General features: G+C 44.9%; 1 protein-coding gene across 5 annotated transcripts in view; it reads right to left on the reverse strand.

The window, feature by feature from the left end:
* Window positions 1–807: 807 nt before the first annotated feature.
* Window positions 808–19,649, reverse strand: part of CD36 (CD36 molecule) — a 68,975-nt gene continuing 50,133 nt past the window's right edge. For all 5 annotated transcript variants that reach the window (XM_035127242.2, XM_035127241.2, XM_035127239.2 and 2 more), the window contains exons 4-13: window positions 17,891–18,035; window positions 15,279–15,461; window positions 13,873–13,964; window positions 12,847–12,893; window positions 10,294–10,363; window positions 9,366–9,553; window positions 6,898–7,016; window positions 4,184–4,257; window positions 2,941–2,995; window positions 808–1,362 (exon numbers count right to left, since the gene is read on the reverse strand). In XM_035127242.2, the coding sequence (XP_034983133.2) occupies window positions 1,198–1,362; window positions 2,941–2,995; window positions 4,184–4,257; window positions 6,898–7,016; window positions 9,366–9,553; window positions 10,294–10,363; window positions 12,847–12,893; window positions 13,873–13,964; window positions 15,279–15,461; window positions 17,891–18,035 (1,138 nt within the window). In that variant the 3' untranslated portion in view covers window positions 808–1,197. The remainder of the gene's footprint in view (window positions 1,363–2,940; window positions 2,996–4,183; window positions 4,258–6,897; window positions 7,017–9,365; window positions 9,554–10,293; window positions 10,364–12,846; window positions 12,894–13,872; window positions 13,965–15,278; window positions 15,462–17,890; window positions 18,036–19,649) is intronic.

Raw genomic sequence — 19,649 nt, forward strand, 5'->3', positions numbered from 1 at the left:
CTTTTCTTGATACATAAGGGTCTGGTGGCTTCTGTTTCAGTGTATCTGATGAAGTGTGCATGCACACGAAAGCTCATACCAAAATAAAAACTTAGTTGATCTTTAAGGTGCTACTGAAGGAATTTTTTTATTTTGTTTCGACTCAGACCAACACGGCTACCTACCTGTAACTAAAGTAAACCATGGCTTAGCATGCTGTGAAAATTCAGCGACAGAACTATGAATGTCAACACTTCTTATAGGCCAAAGCCTGGAGCTTTGGAGATGGTCCGCCCCACATATATCAGGAGCTGGAGTCAGTGGCTGTTGGCAGTGGTTGATGGGGCAGCCCTGTTTGCCCGACTTCCCATCACTGCCATTGCTGTGTCTTGCCAGGATGCTCACTGCTGCCTCAAGCAAAGTGGATGGGAGGTCAGGAAAGCAGTGCTCCAGAACCAACTACTACTGTCTGTATTTATGCCTTTCTCAACCTTGGGTCCCCAGATGTTGTTGACTACAACTCCCATCATCACTGGCCATGCTGGCCAGGAGTGATAGGAGTTGTAGTCCAGCAACTTCTAGGGACCAAGGCTGGTCTACATGGATTTCCCGAAAGGAGTGGTGAGGGCAAGAGAGGGGTAGGTTTGGAAGCAACCGATATATGTGGAGGCAAAACGTGTGATTTTTACCAGCAAATCCAAATTTGCTTCAGTTTTCCAGCTTCCCATTAACGTAAACTCACTGGAAAACTGCAGCAAATTTGAATTCGCTGGTAAAAATGTTTTTTCTTGCATTATGATTTTTTAAAAAATGTATGCTTATTTAAATCTTAAACTTAAGAGGATTGTGCGAAGACACACGCTAAGCCTTAAGCCACTGCATAAGGATATTGGCAGCCCAAGAGGCCTCTGGCAGTTTCATTTCTGAGCACCATCTGTGTACATTCCTTCTAAAAAGCTATCTACTATTGACAGTACAGTTTCATTGGATATACCACCCGGTGTCTGGGATCAGAGTAGCAGCACGTTTAATGTTCAGCCAAGGTATAGATTTGCTTGATAACAATCAATCCATCTTTTTCCCAAGCCTTGCCTTCGACATGTGCAAAATGGTCTCATACACACAGAGCTGTGGGTGCCCAAGTGCTGTTATTATTTGAACTAAAGAATCACAGAAATAATCGTCAAAGAAAACCCTGCCACGGTCCTGTTTCCTTACTTATTTTGATTTCTGTGCTCGGCATACTAAGAACGAGACGAGGAATCCGAGGAACATCACGCTGCCAGCAATGATGAGCACAGCTTCCAACAGATGTAGAAGCTTGATCTTGTTGGTCACTTTCCCTCGGAAAAACTCAGCTTTCTTATCATCAATAATGGCCGTCTGGAGGAAGAAGAGGGAGACCAAGAGCAACATTATGCCACACAGAAGTCCACAAGCAGTTCCCTCCCCCCCCCATGTTATATTTGAATGGGGGAACTGCCATGTCAAGTTATTTCCATCTTGGATCTATGAAAAGGAACCTGCATACATCCCTGATTCCACATTGAATAATAATAATAATAATAATAATAATAATAATAATAATAAATAATAATAATAATAATAATAAATGGAATGGTGAAAGGAGGGGGAGGAACAACAATCAGCTGATTGTCACATCTTAGGAAGCCCCTTTCAAAATGCTACCTAAGGCCTGCAAACCTGCTTGTGGCCCTCAGGTTTTTACCTGCCCCACACCTGGCATCATGTAGGGCAGGTGGGTTTGGCTCAGTGAATACAGCATTGCAGGACAACTGGGGAGGCTTAGTGGGCCTATATAGACTCACGTGTTGGAGATTCCCTACCCGGGATGGCACCACCAGTGCAAGAAGAGAGTCAAGGACTTAAGTGGTTATCCATACATTGTTCAAAATGTTTCACCAACACATGCTGCGCATAGAGCAGTGCAGGGGGAGGGAACCATAGTGTCACATTTATCTATCTTCTTGATTGAATTATTCCTTTGGGAATGTGGTTTCCAGGGGATCTCCCATCTGGGCATTGGCCCAGACTCACACCTGCTTAGTCAACTAACTGATGGCCTTAAGGCCACATCATGGGAACCCAGGTGCTCTACAGCAGCGTTAGCCAATGTGGTGGCCTTCAGGTGCTTTTGGGACTTCCAGCTATTATGGTCAAGGGTTAAGGATCATGTAGTTCAGCAATTTCTGAAGGGGACCAGAAAGATAAGACAGGCAGACGGACAGCTGGGGTAGCCAAACACAGAGGAGAAGGCTGTGGTAAACGTCTCTAATAGGGTAGCTGGTTTACAACACAAAGCGTTCAAAAAAGATGTGCCCCTGAAGTGAAGGGACACCATCCAAGATTATGCCACTTCAGTTCGCCCAATGGTGCTGTGATATGGCAGGTTGGAGTGGAGCAGGGATTACTTTAGGCCAGACATGGCCAAACTTGGCCCTCCAGATGTTTTGGGATTACAATTCCCATCATCCCTGACCACTGGTCCTGTTACCTAGGGGTGATGGGAGTGGTAGTCCCAAAACATCTGGAGGGCCAAGTTTGTCCATGCCTGCTTTTAGGCATTTCTCATGCAGTGAAGTTTGCAAGGCACATCTTCCATTTGGGAAGCAACAGAGGTTTCCCAAGGCAGCCACAGAAGACACTTGAAGGTGACGACTCAAGACTTATTTCCCCATATATCCAGCCATATTGCAAGCAAGTCTAACCAGAAGAAGCAGTAGAAAGAATTTTGGGAAGAGGCTTTACTCAGAGAGAAACACAAGAGAGTGTCAAAGAAGTAGGACAAAACAAACATAATATATAGATTAACTGTGATAGAAAGGAAGTCTTCAAATTTTAGCCAACATTTTTAAAGGGGTAGGGGTGGGAATAGCTAGTTACAACAGTACTTATATAACTGATGAAGAGCAACAGAGAAGAACAACAAACAGAATTTACCTCATTCAGCCACAAAATAGGAAAGAGAAATGGCAGCTTGATCTGTTTTAAGGCGCTGCAATAAAACATATGACAATATAATTGGAATGAAAAAGTAGGCAAAGATCCATAAGTCAGCATAGCATTTATGTTCAACAGGAATAAACCTACATGTTCAACAGGAATAAACCTACGAAGAACTACATACGTTCTGATATGTTCAGATGATCACATCTTATGAAGCAGTATTTAATAATAATTAAAAGCCCACACACATACCCTTTTCACAGCATGAGCCATCAAACCGTAAAAACTCGTAACTTTAGTGTCTGAGGCTGGTAACCATAGTTCCCTGTTTTGGATAGAAGAGGAGAATATGGTTCCAGAGGTTTCTTAGTTTGATTGATTGTGCTGCGAAGGGAGGAGCAAAAGACTGATTCGTCTCTCTAATAAACCAAATTATTAAATTATTTGCATACATATATAGCTATGATCATTGGAACCAGCCCAGTATGGACGACTAAAGAGAATGATCTGTATTTCCTATTGCATTTTAGACAATATTGTCATGTGTGCTGTCCTAAGAATAGACCTAAATATTCTTCAAGGTAGCATGGAAGAAAAAAACTATATGACTTGTCACAAATTTCCTCACATTTTCCACCAAGTTAAAACCTTTTCCTTTGGTTTTCCTCAAAATGATGTTGCGTCAAGCCAGGAATAGAAGTTCTTTCCAAAGTTTCATCTTCAGCAGAAAACCTAAAGCAGCAGGAGCCAATCGAGTGCCCTACAGATGTTGCTGGACTCCAACTCCCATCAGCCCCTGCTGCCATCACAAGATGGACGTGCTTTGGTTTGTGTATTGCTTCAGAAAGGGCAACTTCAGCAAATCGGCTTTAACTGAAAACTGCATCTGATTTCTCTCCATTCCGATTCAAGCCAATAATATTGACTTCAACTCTGTGTATTCTTCAGAAAGGAGCCAAGTACCATGAAACTTCTGTCTTTTTCCTTGTCATCTAAACTCTACCTTAGATTGCAGGGTCCAGTTGGGTCCAGTTATGTCACGCTACATATTGGAATTAACTGTCCAGACATACAATGAGTGATAATTTCTACTGTATCCATAACATGTTGAGGAACAAAGTGTCCAACCCTGAAAATGATCAGGTTCAAGTATGTAGAGGGACTTACAAACCCAACACTGAGAATTTACAGAGAAGCACATGCACTACTTTTTAATTCAATTAAAACAGCAACTTACGTAATTTTTGTAGTAGGCCTCACCAACAAATTGATTTGCAGTCTTTTGGCAAACTGTAGTGTAAAGCCTGTGGTCTTAAAAACACAACACAAATAAATATGAAGTGCCATGAACAATTGATGCTGGAGGGGGGGGCACTAGTGATTAGCAGCATTAAAATACAGTAAAGGTAAAGGTAAAGGGACCCCTGACCATTAGGTCCAGTCGAGACCGACACTGGGGTTGCGCGCTCATCTCGCATTATTGGCCGAGGGAGCCGGCATACAGCTTCCAGGTCATGTGGCCAGCATGACAAAGCCGCTTCTGGCAAACCAGAGCAGCACATGGAAACGCCGTTTACCTTCTCGCTGTGCTTTCGAACTGCTAGGTTGGCAGGAGCTGGGACCAAGCAACGGGAGCTCACCCCGTCACAGGGATTCGAACCGCCGACCTTCTGATCAGCAAGCCCTAGGCTCAGTGGTTTAACCCACAGCGCCACCTGGGTGTTTATTTGGATTCAAAATTAGGGCATTTCCTATTAAAGAGTAGTTGAACAGGAAATGGCCAAAGCTACATGATTTATCTTGTTACTTTAGCTGCAGCTAGAGATTGGCAATCACAGCACCCCTGCAATTTCAGATTTTCCTAGTTGCTCATTTTTCCAATCTTAGGTCTGGTTTTTCACATTCCCACAGCATTTTGAAACTCTCATGAACATTTGTCAGCATTTATGTGCAAATTTCTCCTAATATACATGTTTGTATGCAATTTCCCCTACTATAATGCATCCTTAAGATGTTTTTTGACAATATACCGGTATGCATTGATATGCAGGCTTAACTGTCGTACTGTACATGCATTTCTGTAGACAATAGAGAGAACTGTATTGCAAAAATCTGGAGAAGAGCAATGAATAATTTTCGTCCGCTTTCTCTTTCGGGAAGGGTGAATTCCTAGCTGCAGCACCTTGAACAGGCATTTATCATCATTCCACATGGGTTACATCAGGGTAGCTAGCTCCTTCTTTGACCTGAGTGTTATATTCAAACCTCCAAGGGCTAAATACACCCAAACCTGCACTCACCTGCTTCCCCCACACACACATGCCCCTGTGCAGTGCTAGAAGAGTTTGGATTTGATATCCCACTTTATCACTACCCAAAGGAGTCTCAAAGTGGCTAACATTCTCCTTTCCCTTCCTCCTCCACAACAAACACTCTGTGAGGTGAGCGGGGCTGAGAGACTTCAGAGAAGTGTGACTAGCCAAGGTCACCCAGCAGCTGCATGTGGAGGAGCGGGGAAGCAAACCCGGTTCCCCAGATTAGGAGTCTACCGCTCTTAACCACCACACCACACTGGCTCTCTCAGTGCTAGGTGGGGGAACACAGGCAGTGAATTCCCCATCCCCTCTGCATTGCTGGCCTGGACATGCTGTGACAGGGAGGAGGGTTGCCGTGCCTGATCCAGCTTGCAGGGCTTGTTCACCCCACACAAGAGGAGCCCACAGTGCAAAATTAAGTCACAGCCCTAAAGTGATGCCAGCCAATTTTAAGACATTTCCCTTTAAGATTTGTATGAGGCTTTTGTTCAATATGGGAAGGACTTTGTGTGCAGATTCAATCTCTGGCACAGCCAGTTAGGGCTCGAAATATTCCACATCTGAAACCATGGAGAGGTACACACAGTCGGTGTAGTCAGGACTGAGCGAGATGTCTCACTTGGTCTAAAGCAGCTTCCTGTGTTCCTTGATATCAAGAAATGGGGTGGGGGAGGCAGGAGAGACCTCTGCCAAGAGTGGAGAATCATTCTCCCTCGTCTCACATGGCTGGCTGCTAAAAGTCTGGAGCAAACTGCCCAACTTCAGAAACGCCTGACAACAACAGGTCCCTCAGGGAGCTTTTCCCAAGGCCACTCTTTCACGAACCCCAAAAGTTAATCCCAAGATCACATGCAGTATCCATAAGTTACAGGCTATCACTGCATCCGAGCGCTGGTGCCAAGATCCTGTGTGACAAGGCAGAAGATGCTAGGATCCCACCTCACCCCCTTTTGGGGGCTACCTGTAAGTTATGTTTAGGTAAAGGTAAAGGGGGGGCCTGACCATCAGGTCCAGTCATGTCCGACTCTGGGGTTGCAGTGCTCATCTCGCTCTATAGGCCGAGGGAGCCAGCGTTTGTTCGCAGACAGCTTCCGGGTCATGTGGCCAGCATGACAAAGCTGCTTCTGGCGAACCAGAGCAGCGCACGGAAACGCCATTTACCTTCCCGCCGGAGCGGTCCCTATTTATCTACTTGCACTTTGATATGCTTTCAAACGGCTAGATGGGCAGGAGCTGGGACCGAGCAACGGGAGCTCACCCCGTTGCAGGGATTCGAACCGCCAACCTTCTGATCGGCAAGTCCTAGACTCTGTGGTTTATCCCACAGCGCCACCTGGGTCCCTTACAAGTTTTGTTTAAGTTATGCATTTAAAGGATATCAGTCTGAGCTCTACTGCAAGCCAAATCCTAGTTCAAGCATCCCCAAACTTCGGCCCCCCAGATGTTTTGGACTACAATTCCCATCATCCCTGGCCACTGGTCCTGTTAGCTAGGGATCATGGGAGTTGTGGGCCAAAACATCTGGAGGGCCGCAGTTTGGGGGTGCCTGTCCTAGTTTCTCTAAATGACAGAACTCAACCACTTAAGAAGAGGTAGGGAGGGGGAGAGAGCGAAAGGGTACAGTGTGATTACTTACTGGCTCTACATCCAAAAAGGTCATATGCTCATGTGGATTTGGGTTCATGCCTTCAACGCCTTGAGAAATTTCTTCACTTGCATGGAGGAAGTGGGGGAGTGTAACATATACAGGTTTTCCTGCGGAGGAAGAGGAGAAAAAAAAAAACATCAGTACAATCCCATGGCAGTAAGCAAGCAAGATTACTTTCTCCCTTCTCTTTCTAGCACCCAGCATGCTAAAAACCATGCTACTCAGCCTATATGGGGAAAACTACATCTGTTCCAGGGGCCACCACCAACCAGCACACTATGCAGCAGCATGCCAGGGGCTCAGAATGGAACTGAAGGCCATTTTCTTCATGCTTGCAGCTGCCAGAGTACCAGCGTGGTCAGCTTAATTGGGTAAGAGGTGGAGGGGGAATCAAAGGTATGCTGGTAGTGGGGAAAGAAAAGGCAAAAGTTCTTCAGTTATTCTCATTTTTAAAAACCGAGTTGGAAAAGGATTTTGGACTCACAATGCTAACATTTGAGGCAAATATAATGACATCTACTTAAATTACACAAGACATTGCATTGTGCAACAGTGACAATTTAGACGTACATTAATTTATACTGTAAATCAGGCACCCCCAGACTATGGCCCGCAGGCCAGAAATGGCCTGAAGGACGCAGCTATCCAGCCCGCAGCGACCCCCGCTGCCGCTGCCTGCTCTTACCGGAGTGGCGCAGCTGCCCACTTCCAGGTTCTAGAACACTGGAAATAGCTTGCACGCATGCACAAGCGTCATTTCCGGTGCACTTCCGGGTCGGAGGAGACCCGAGCGCATGCGCACAAGCTATTTCTGGTGCTCCTGCGACCCGGAAGTGCGCCAGAAATAGTGCACTCCAATGCCCTCCGGCCTGCTGCGCGATCGGCGCTGCAGGCACCGGCCCGAAGCGCTGTAAGTTTGGAGACCCCTGCTGTAAATAAACATGATGCAACCACAGATAATAAACCTTTGATATGCAACCACAATTCAGGTCTGTTTTGCCACACGATCAGATATAAGTTTTGAATGTATAGTGCCAGTATAGGACAGTATGCTAACATGGCTTAACATAAAAAAAAAAAAAGACTTTGCAAATTATTTCATTTTCATCTCACCCTTTCTCCAGTGGGAGTCCAGGCACACCTGCAATTCTTATGAGTAATGTTGTACAAGATGTTGTAAGGTAAAAGTAAAAGGACCCCTGACCATTAGGTCCAGTCGCGGACGACTCTGGGGTTGCGGCGCTCATCTCGCTTTACTGCCGAGGGAGCCGGCGTATAGCTTCCGGGTCAATGTGGGGTCAATGTGGCCAGCATGACTAAGCCACTTCTGGTGAACCAGAGCAACGCATGGAAACGCCGTTTACCATCCCGCCAGAGCGGTACCTATTTATCTACTTGCACTTTGATGTGCTTTCGAACTGCTAGGTTGGCAGGAGCAGGCACCGAACAACGGGAGCTCACCCCATCGCGGGGATGTGAACCACCAACCTTCTGACAGCAAGCCCTAGGCTCTGTGGTTTAACAAGCAAAATTTTTACAATGTGGAATTCTGTTCCCTGTACACATGCACACACCTATATGTAGACGTATGAATGTGTGTACATTTGAAGTATTGAAAGTTTGTGTACAGCGAATGAAATCTGTTGCATTTAAAAAAACAAAAACAAAACTCTCACAAGTATTTCAGTTCTCTTTTTTTCAATCTACCCCATTGTTGAATTTTCCTCAGCTTTACATTATAAAGCCTCAATCACAATGTACCCTCTCAAGTGAGTTCAGATGCAGCCCTTAATAGATTAGATCAACTCCATTTTAGCAGTATTGCTGTAGAGAAAGAGCTCTTGGTTCCCTTTTGAAATCTAATAGGACACCTTAAGACATGACTTAAGCTCCAATGAAATCAATGAGACCTCAATGCAAGTAACATAATTTGGACCCTATACAGAGCCTTGCCCCTGGTGTCTCCATTCTCACCGAGAGCTGTTAGTTGGACAGCAGAGGGCACAGCCTATGGCAGGACCACTTCCCAAGTTCATATTGTCCCATAGCTGCCAAGTCTCCCGTATTCCCCGGGAAACCCCCGTTTTTCTAGCTGTTCTCAGCTGAAAAAAACGGATTTTTTCCCCCCAGTTTATTCTGGCGTGGCAGCCATTTTGGAACTGGGCGGAGCATGCTCAGAAGCGACTTTTGATGCAGCTCTGCCCAGTTCCAAAATGGCTGCAATGCGACTTCTGGTGCGGTGGCCATTTTGGAACTGGGCAAAGCAGCATCAAAAGTCGCTTCTGAGCATGCTCCGCCCAGTTCCAAAATGGCGGCAGCAGCACTTCCGGTCTGCTACTTCCGGTCCGGTCCCTTATTTCTCCCACAGGAACTTGGTAGGTATGTATTGTCCGGAGCTCCAAAGCTCTATATTAACCACTCCAGTAGCTTGCTCATCTCAAAATGCAGGCAGATACCTTGTTTGCAAGAACTGATGTCCAGTGCCCCAGCTAAGGTGCAATTCTGGGATATCTCTTTCTCTGTGCAGAAGCAGATGTTGTCAGGATTGACAAGAGGAGACGCAAAAGCACCTGGAGGGACAATGAAGCGATAGAGTGGAATGTCCTTCACAGTTTGTTCACTGTCAAAGTTGCTGTAGATGGATCTGGATAGGAAATGGGACAGGGAGGTGGCACCTTAATTTAAGAGCAAACATACATATTTCATAATTTCTATGATCCTAATCTGCTATCCATATACTTCCCATACATTTGGTGGCTATCTGCAAAATTAAAATACGACCCAGAGATTTCAACCTGCCCATTATTTTCAAGCTGTGCCCATAACTTTCGTTGTGTTTCCAACACCTCCAAACGCATGAGGTGACCAAAACAAGCCTAAACACATTTGAAGATCTAATTTGAATTTGCAACCCTTATGGATGATCTTCCTCCTGGGAAGGCCCAAAGAAATATTGCTTCTGTAGTATTACCTCACAGCAGTTTTTGATACAGTGGGACCAAAAATTTGATGGGCTGCCATAAAAAGTAACTGGTGAAAAGAATGGTACCAGAGGAGTTAACACACTAGATTTCCATATGGGTAAATAGTAACTTTGGGGGAGGGTTTTTATTGGCAAACAGCACTGTAGTTGTGTGGTTTGGGGCATTCTGTGCCTGCCTTTAAACTTAAAAAAAATGTGGAAGAATTTGGTCATTGATCTCTCATGTGATGCCCAAATTTGGCCCAAACAATCCAGAAGCTTTGTCAGATCAATGTTGTTGGTTCTCTTCAACATTACCCCAGGCTGACTATAAGCCAGATTTTTTTAAATAAAACAACAACTTTTAATCATTAGATCCTTCCTAACTCAAGTATAGAAAAGGACTTTATGATGCTCTTTACCTGCAAATATCAGAAGAAAATAAATTAAGTCTTGCACTCTTTTGGACGAAAGGGGGAAAGGAAGCCCCATCTGCAAATAAAATGAGAAATGGCATATAAATTACCAGCTTGCACTCAGGTTTGCACAACACACATGATGGAGGTTGTGATCCACAACATCTGAAGGTTACCTTGACTACCTCTGGTTTAAATATCAGCATAAAGGTAAAGGAACCCCTGACCATTAGGTCCAGTCGCGAACGACTCTGGGGTTGCAGCACTCATCTCGCTTTACTGGCCGAGGGAGCTGGCGTACAGCTTCTGGGTCATGTGGCCAGCATGACTAAGCTGCTTCTGGCGAACAAGAAATGTATGAAAGTGAGAGCTGGACCATAAAGAAGGCTGATTGCCAAATGATTGATTTCTTTGAATTATGGTGCTGGAGGAGACTCTTGAGAGTCCCATGGGCTGCAAGAAGATCAAACCTATCCATTCTGAAGGAAATCAGCCCTGAGTGCTCACTGGAAGGACAGATCCTGGAGCTGAGGCTCCAATACTTTGGCCACCTCATGAGAAGAGAAGACTCCCTGGAAAAGACCCTGATGTTGGGAAAGATAGAGGGCACAAGGAGAAGGGGACGACAGAGGACGAGATGGTTGGACAGTGTTCTTGAAGCCACCAACATGAGTCTGACCAAACTGCGGGAGGCAGTGGAAGACAGGAGTGCCTGGCGTGCTCTGGTCCATGGGGTCACGAAGAGTCAGACACGAATAAATGACTAAACAACAACAACATATTTGCAAGCGTTTTCAATGATGCTATTTAGTGGCTTGAAAATAGACTGAGTCCTGAGGAGGGAAATCAAATGTACACCGACAAAATTGGAGGAAAGACTATCATGACCCAGCGCGCACCTACAGGAAAACAATCTCGAAGTAGAATAAGGAATCAGATGTCACCTGATAATGCTAGGTTAATTTATTGGTGCCAATCCAAGAACTAAGGCTGGGTGATTTAGAAACCCCAAATAGGTGGAATTCAGCCAAGTAGAAATTTCATAAGCATTCCTAGATGACTCGTTCCTATAAGTGAATGGGACTTTACTACCTCATTGAACTAGACTTGCGGGTTCTTGTTCGACTGGCAGATTGACAACTCATAATTAGTGCCAACAGTAAGAACAATTACCATTCTCTAGGTCAGAGGTACTCTGAACCAATTCCAAGGGCACGTAGTGTTCCTGTTTGTGATTGTTGAAATAAATGAGCTGCAGAGGTAGCACCAGCTTTTTTTGATCACATCTAAATCTGAATATTCTCTCTGATTTCATAGCAGAGCTATGGCTGCTTGTCCCATGGCATTAGGATGACTGTCTCTATTGACTAATAACAAGCACACACTCCTTCAATTCCCACAGGCTTCCATGGCCTGCAGGGAACACACAGCGAGTACAGATGGCTGAAGGACAAACACAGCATACAGGAGCTCCCACGAGATGTTGCTGCAGTAAAATCTCAGAAAGTTTATTTATTGGCACTTGTCCGCTTTTAGCTTAGCTGTCTTGTTGCTCCATTTGTCTCTACCCACCCCCCACCCCCGCCATGAAGACATCCTAAAGCTGAGGCAGGTGGGATAAGAGGCATTGCCAGGCACCTAAGGTATAAACGTCGTCAACCTCCGGTATTCGCTGTGCATTTCCTCAGGTAATAGGAGAACAGCAGCAGCCACAACAGGGAGGAAGAGACAAGCTCAAGCAAGGTAATGATTCTCTTGGCAGAGTGGCTCCTGCCCACAAAGACCTTTCAAAGCTTTCACCCAAGGCCTTATGTACTACTAAATATTATTTGTTATATTTTTCCTACTTGCCCTGCATCAGAGGGTCTCAGGGCCAGCTAAAGCACATTAGGGACTCAGCTACACAGCTGCAAATAAAACATTGTAAAGGTGTTGTAAAGTACAATATACAAGTGCGACACTAGACGGCGACAGTGAGCTGTGCAAGATTCAATGTATTTTTAAAACGCCTCAAAATAAAGCATTTTCACAGCATTTTTTGTGTGTGTGTAGATTCCACCAAAAACACAATGCAAACAGAAGTGCGGGATACAAACTGACAAATTTAAAAAACACCTTCTGATACGGTTGTTTGTTTTCTGTGCTCATCAATGCACTCAAATTGGTCACCAGGAGAAGGCCCTACCAACACTATTTTTGTGCCCCTAAATCCAAAGTTGTAGAAGAGCACTCCTGTGTCCTTGTTTTCCTATGGCCTTATTTTCAAGCAAACTATGGGAACAGGCAGATCTGCTGCTCTGCCTTCTATCTACAGAGATCTGCAGTGCAGCCCACAAATAACCCCATGGATGTGACAATGCATTTGCAGGGCAGAGAGTCTTTCTTTGCAAGGTGCATGACATGTAGGAATATGCTTGGTGGCAACTTGGGACAGATCCATATAAAAGAACCATTAAATTTACTGACAATGCAGAACACTTGTGCTTTTAAGCTCTCTGGCTCAAGATTTTTAGTAAGAAATTGGTCCTCAGTAGTTTACACCCACTCACACTTACTTACCTGTGCCGTTGATCATAGCACAACCTCCGGCCCAGTATGGAAGGGTGCTTTAAAAGAAAAAAGGGGGATGATGACAGAACTTCAGAGAAAGATCCATTTTGCTATACAGTACAATTTTCTATATTAATATAGGAGACTGATTCATGCCACAGGGCTTTCTTTTTAGAAGGATTCTCTTGTGCGATCAAAGTCCTGGTTCAATGATGCAGCTCCCTGAGTCTAGGGCTGCTACAGGATTCGCAAGCCTGGCTTACACTGCCAGGTGTCAACCATGGCAAGCATGGACAGCTCGTGTCATGCCTCAGGCACAGCTAAATGGAAAGGAGTCGTGCATGTTGGAGAGCTCAGTCAGTAGAGCATGAGATGCTTAATCTCAGGGTAATGGGTTTGAGCCCCACATTGGACAAAGGATTTCTGCATTGCAGGGATTTGGACTAGAATCATAGAGTTGGAAGAGACCACAAGGGCCATCCAGTCCAACCCCCTGCCAAGCAGGAAACACCATCAAAGCATTCTTGACATATGCCTGTCAAGCCTCTGCCTAAAGACCTCCAAAGAAGGAGACTCCACCACACTCCTTGGTAGCAAATTCCACTGCCGAACAGCTCTTACTGTCAGGAAGTTCTTCCTAATGTTTAGGTGGAATCTTCTTTCTTGAAGTTTGAATCCATTGCTCCATGTCCACTTTTCTGGAGCAGCAGAAAACAACCTTTCTCTCTCCTCTATATGACATTCTTTTATATATTTGAACATGGCTATCATATCACCCCTTAACCTTCTCTTCTTCTCCAGGCTAAACATACCCAGCTCCCTAAGCCGTTCCTCATAAGGCATCGTTTCCAGGCCTTTGACCATTTTGGTTGCCCTCCTCTGGACACGTTCCAGCTTGTCAGTATCCTTCTTGAACTGTGGTGCCCAGAACTGGACACAGTACTCCAGGTGAGGTCTGAGCAGCGCAGAATACAGTGGTACTATTGATCTAGATCAGGCATCCCCAGACTGCGGCCCTCCAGTAATATACATTACCTTTTGTTTTTATAACTCTCGATGAGTGCTGTCTTGCTCGTGTCATTTTTCCCATTGTGGATTCTATAAAGGCCATCCAATGTCTCATTATACTTGAGAGGGGAGAGAAAACACACTATTTTCAGTACAAACAGGTTTGATAATGAAGGTAAATCCCAGGGTTCTTTTCTATGTTCAAATAAATGTAAACCATTCCTCATTTCATGCTTCTTAGCAGTCAATTTAAATCTCTTGCACATTTTTGCATGAAGACATAGCATAGGAACCTCATACCTACGGGACCGCCTCTCCTGGTATGCCCCGCGGAGGACCTTAAGGTCCACAAATAACAACATTCTGGAGATTCCGAGCCATAAGGTGATTAGATTGGTCTCGACTAGGGCCAGGGCCTTTTCAGTACTGGCCCCGACTTGGTGGAACGCTCTTTCACAGGAGATCAGGGCCCAGCGGGATTTGTCATCTTTCCGCAGAGACTGCAAGACAGAGCTGTTCCGCCTGGCCTTTGGGTTGGATTCGGTCTGACCCCTGTGTTTTCCTCCCTCATGGTTTTGATTTATGGACTACTTTAAATGAGGCTACATTTTAAAATTTAAATATTGTATTTTAATCTGTATTTTAATTAATTGTTTTCTTTTCTTTTATGTCTTATTGTAATTTTATTGGTGTTAGCTGCCCTGAGCCCGGTTTTGACTGGGGAGGACGGGGTATAAAAATTATTATTATTATTATTATTATTATTATTATTATGTATGGATTTGCCAAAACTGAAGGCAAGAAAAGTAGATATATTGCTGATCTATTTAAAATGGGTTAGACACCACCAAAATTTTGAATCTTTTATTATAAATAACCCAAAGTAAGATACTGAAATACTAATGTTCAATGTAAAGCCTCAGTCAACGGGATGGCACAGAAATAAAAACCACCCTATTCATTTCTCAAGGGTGGGCACTAATGGAACTAGGCCACCTGCTCCTTTTGCATCAGAATTAGCCAATGGGGTGGACTTCAGATCATGCCGGACTACAGCTCCCAAAATGCTGGCTGAGGCTGATGGAAATTGTGGTCTGGAGAGGGCAGGCTGGGTACATGATCACTGTTTAGTCCAGCGGGGGTGGACTGAGGCAACATGGTGGCCTGTGGAAGGACAATCTTTGCCGCTGCCCCCAGCAATGGCGGAACAAGCCCCTAAGGAGCAGGTTTGCTACTTTAAGGCTGAAAAAGAGCAAGCTCAGCCGAGGAAGCCCCAGCTGAGTTGTTTCATTCTCCACTCCCCTCCTTCAATCCTACCCTCTCCTTTTTCCCAGCCTGGTTGTAAGATCCAATTTCTAAGGGCCTTTCCATTCTCCCCCAGCACCCCACCACCAAGACAAGTGGTTTATTTCCCTTTGGGGACGCATACGTACCGGAAGGAAGACACCAACAACCCTTTCAACTCCTGGAAGTGGAATTTTCTTCAAGAAAGGATCTTCATAGCCCCAGAGTATTTCTTTCACAGTTCTGTTCTGAAGGAATTGGGACTTCGACGACTTCACCCAAATGTCCAACAATGCTTGTATGAAGCCACTTTGATACAAAGCAGGTGCAGCCTGAGACAAACACAAACATATATATTGCCTCTGACGAACCCTCTTGAATTCAGGTTGCGACCAAGATTTCTTTCTTTGAGAGGCTGCAATAACCCCTGCCAGAGACCAGGCAATGAAAACTTTTGGACATTAGTGATAACCAGTGTGGCTGATTGGAATCAGAGCAGTGACATGGGGCATGTTTTGGTGCACTCTCTGCTGTATCTCATTTGGGAAGGAAATCTTGAAACATTCCCCAATGTTTTAAAAGCCCACCGTGTACAAAGAGAACTAGAAACCTGCCCTAGTCTTCTTGTCTTCTATGGGGGGGGGGATGTCTGGATTTTTAAACACACACACAAAACCAAGATCCTTCCAACTTCTGATTCTACAATGAATCTAATTGCTTGACATGATTTCACGCTATTAAGTATGACAGAATATGGTGGTTGTCTACATTAGAGATATCTAATCTGTGAGGAGGAAAGAGAAAACTGAGGTTTAAGGCTCTAAGTGTAGAGCCACATGGTGCACAGCTTCTCAGTTCTCTTCCATTTGCTACAGAATTTATTTATATGCTGTGTTATGAAAGCTGTTAGTCATTCAGACAACGAAGGGCCAGGAGGAAACTTCTATTTTGGCAACTGCAAGGCCAGCTGCAAACTTATCCTGGCTAAACCATTATTTCTCCCAGGGTACCGCGATAGACTAAAGCAGGCATCCCCAAACTTCGTCCCTCCAGATGTTCTGGACTACAATTCCCATCATCCCTGACCACTGGTTCTGTTAGCTAGGGATCATGGGAGTTGTAGGCCAAAACATCTGGAGGGCCGCAGTTTGGGGAGGCCTGGACAAAAGCAACAAAACTAGCATATCTAAAGAGCATATTCTTAGGGCCTCACAAAATTACAAATTCCAGGATTCTTTGAGGGGAAGCTGCTACAGTCGAGATGCAATGAAACCTATGGAATGATGCAATGAAACCTATGGAAATCAATGGTGCCCCTCTGGAGGCTTCATCTGGGATAAGCCCCCCATAGCTACAGTTCTGTGGAAAGGTGCATAAATCCCACATTTTCTCCAAGAATTCTAGCCAGTATGATTCTCCTCACACACGCCCTTGTGTCCCCACGACAACCTGAGAGATTGGTGAGGCTGAGAAATGGCAACTGGCCCAAGGCCACCAAGTGAGCTTCGTAGCTGAGTAGGGATTTCAGCCTTGGTCTCCATACTCCTAATCTGATGCTGAAACCACCACACCATCCTGGCTCTCCCAACTACATAGCTGCCAAGTCTCCCATTTTCCCCGGGAAATCCACGTTTTTCCAGCTGTTCCTAGCTGAAAAAACGGATTTTTTTGTTTTTTCCCGTTTATTCTGGCACAGCGGCCATTTTGGAACTGGGCGGAGCATGCTCAGAAGCAACTTTTGATGCTGCTCTGCCCAGTTCCAAAATGGCTGCAGTGCAACTTCTGGCACGGCGCTATTTCCTGCCCGGTCCCTTATTTCTCTGACAGCAACTTGGCGCTCAACACCTTTCATTTCTGCCTCTAAATATAGCATTATAATTCCTGAAGGGATATTTCTGGTAAATATTGGAGGAGGGAGAGACAGCCAATCAATGGAGCAACTGCACCACAGTTGACAGTCCGATCTTACCTACAACACTTAGCTGCTACTATCCCAGCCTCAGAGAAGAGGAGAGGGGAGGGGCCTATTACAGGGATGCTCAAGATTTCTGAGATAATTTCAAGCCCTTCACATAACAATATTCACCTAATCATCAAGAAAAGTAGTCTCATTAGATCAAGACCATCACCAGATCTCTAACCTCAAAATTTAATTTGGGAAAATGAAAGCTATTCCCAGCCCTACCTGTTTAAGCAGTAAACTCTGGAAGAAATTAGCGTTACTGTGGCGCAATCGGAGGGTTTAAGAAGGGTGAAACATTCTTCCCGTATAAAGAAACAAACAATTCAAATTGATGCAAACATGCAGTGTATCGTTCTACAAATCAGGTCCCAAGGGGTTTGGCAATGTGCTTTTCTTGAGAGCTACAGTCTCAGTAGTGTTGGGTGGCTCTGGAGATGCCCCCACTCTGGCACTAATTGGCACCATTGTTAGTAGCCTTGTCATAGAAGCCAAGTATAGGCTGGACAAGGGATTTGCAAAAGGTTCTCCATCCCCAGCGGCCAAGGCGAAGACGGCTCAGACAGCAGAGTATGGCTACAATCACACAAACTCCACACAGTGCCTTTTCTGTGGTGGAAAAAGAAAACAAAAAGACAACCACACTATTTTTAAACTGATTACATTTTGTAGCTGGAGGACAACTTTTGTCCTCATTACTCAACCTGTGCATTTGGAAAGATGCATGTGTGAGAAAAGGGTAATCTGAAGATGAGAAAGTTTAAATGTTACATAATTAGGTAATTTGCCTGGCTTACGTACCACAACGGCAAGGTTGACTATTGTGAAAGTGTCGTTTTCTGGTCCGACTGAGAGATGCGGCTGAAAGAGAGCAATATTTGGCTGGAAGAATGACACTGTGGAGTCATCATGTTGAGTGATGTTTTCTTTGGGCAAATAGCGCACCCTTAGAAATCAAAGAAGAAATTTAACTGCAAAAGCTGAATTGAAAGAATGCCTACATAGCACCAGCCAGCTGAATCAGCATTTCTTCCCAGTGCTTAACATCTTTAGGGTTGCTTTGGGTATAAGTTTTGCTGGTTTCCTTTTCATCGCAGTGCTTTGCACTAAAAATATACAGGTGGAATTCAACTAAGTATTACTCAGAACAGACCCACTGAAAGTAATGAGCATGACTATTATTTTTATTATTGATTATCGGTTTATTTCAATGAGGGAATCCTGAGCAAGTTTGCAGATGACACCAAGTTGGGAGGGGTGGCTAACACCCCAGAGGACAGGATCACACTTCAGAATGACCTTAACAGATTAGACAACTGGGCCAAAGCAAACAAGATGAATTTTAACAAGGAGAAATGTAAAGTACTACATTTGGGCAAAAAAAATGAAAGGCACAAATACAGGATGGGAGACACCTGGCTTGAGAGCAGTACATGTGAAAAGGATCTAGGAGTTTTGGTTGACCACAAACTTGACATGAGTCAGCAGTGTGATGCAGCAGCTAAAAAAGCCAATGCAATTCTGGGCTGCATCAATAGGAGTATAGCATCTAGATCAAGGGAAGTAATAGTACCACTGTATTCTGCTCTGGTCAGACCTCACCTGGAGTATTGTGTCCAGTTCTGGGCACCACAGTTCAAGAAGGATACTGATAAGCTGGAACGTGTCCAGAAGAGGGCAACCAAAATGGTCAAAGGCCTGGAAACGATGCCTTATGAGGAACGGCTTAGGGAGCTGGGTATGTTTAGCCTGGAGAAGAGAAGGTTAAGGGGTGATATGATAACCATGTTCAAATATATAAAAGGATGTCATATAAAGGAGGGAGAAAGGTTGTTTTCTGCTGCTCCAGAGAAGCGGACACGGAGCAACGGATTCAAACTACAAGAAAGAAGATTCCACCTAAACATTAGGAAGAACTTCCTGACAGTAAGAGCTGTTCGGCAGTGGAATTTGCTGCCAAGGAGTGTGGTGGAGTCTCCTTCTTTGGAGGTCTTTAAGCAGAAGCTTGACAGCCATCTGTCAGGAATGCTTTGATGGTGTTTCCTGCTTGGCAGGGGGTTGGACTGGATGGCCCTTGTGGTCTCTTCCAACTCTATGATTCTATGATTCTATGATTCTATGATTCTATGAGTCTACTCTGAGTTAAAGTCAATGCTTTCAGAAGAGTTCCTACTGAAAATTTACGTAAGAGCAGAAGAGCCTGCTGGGTCACCATCTAGGCCAGCATTCTGCACTCACAGGAGCCAAACAGATGTCTGTGGGATACCAGCAGCGAGCAGAGCATGAGCACAAGAGCCCTCTCCCCTCCTGTGGTTTCCAGCAACTGGTATTTGAAAGCATTGCTGAAGAGCCCAGCCATCCTGGCTAGTAGCCACCAATAGTCCTCTCCTCCAGGAATTTGCCTAATCCTCTTTCAAAGCCATTCAAGTTGGTCAGGGGCGTAGCCAGGATCAAAATTAGGGGGGCAAGACACGGGGGGAGGGGCCACAGTGGGGCAAGGAAAGCCATGGTAGTTCAGGGGCGAGAGGGGGCGCCAGGATCAGCCCGAAATCGGGCTGCT

The sequence above is a fragment of the Zootoca vivipara genome, chromosome 10 (genome assembly GCF_963506605.1).
Source record: "Zootoca vivipara chromosome 10, rZooViv1.1, whole genome shotgun sequence".
NCBI lineage: Eukaryota > Metazoa > Chordata > Lepidosauria > Squamata > Lacertidae > Zootoca > Zootoca vivipara.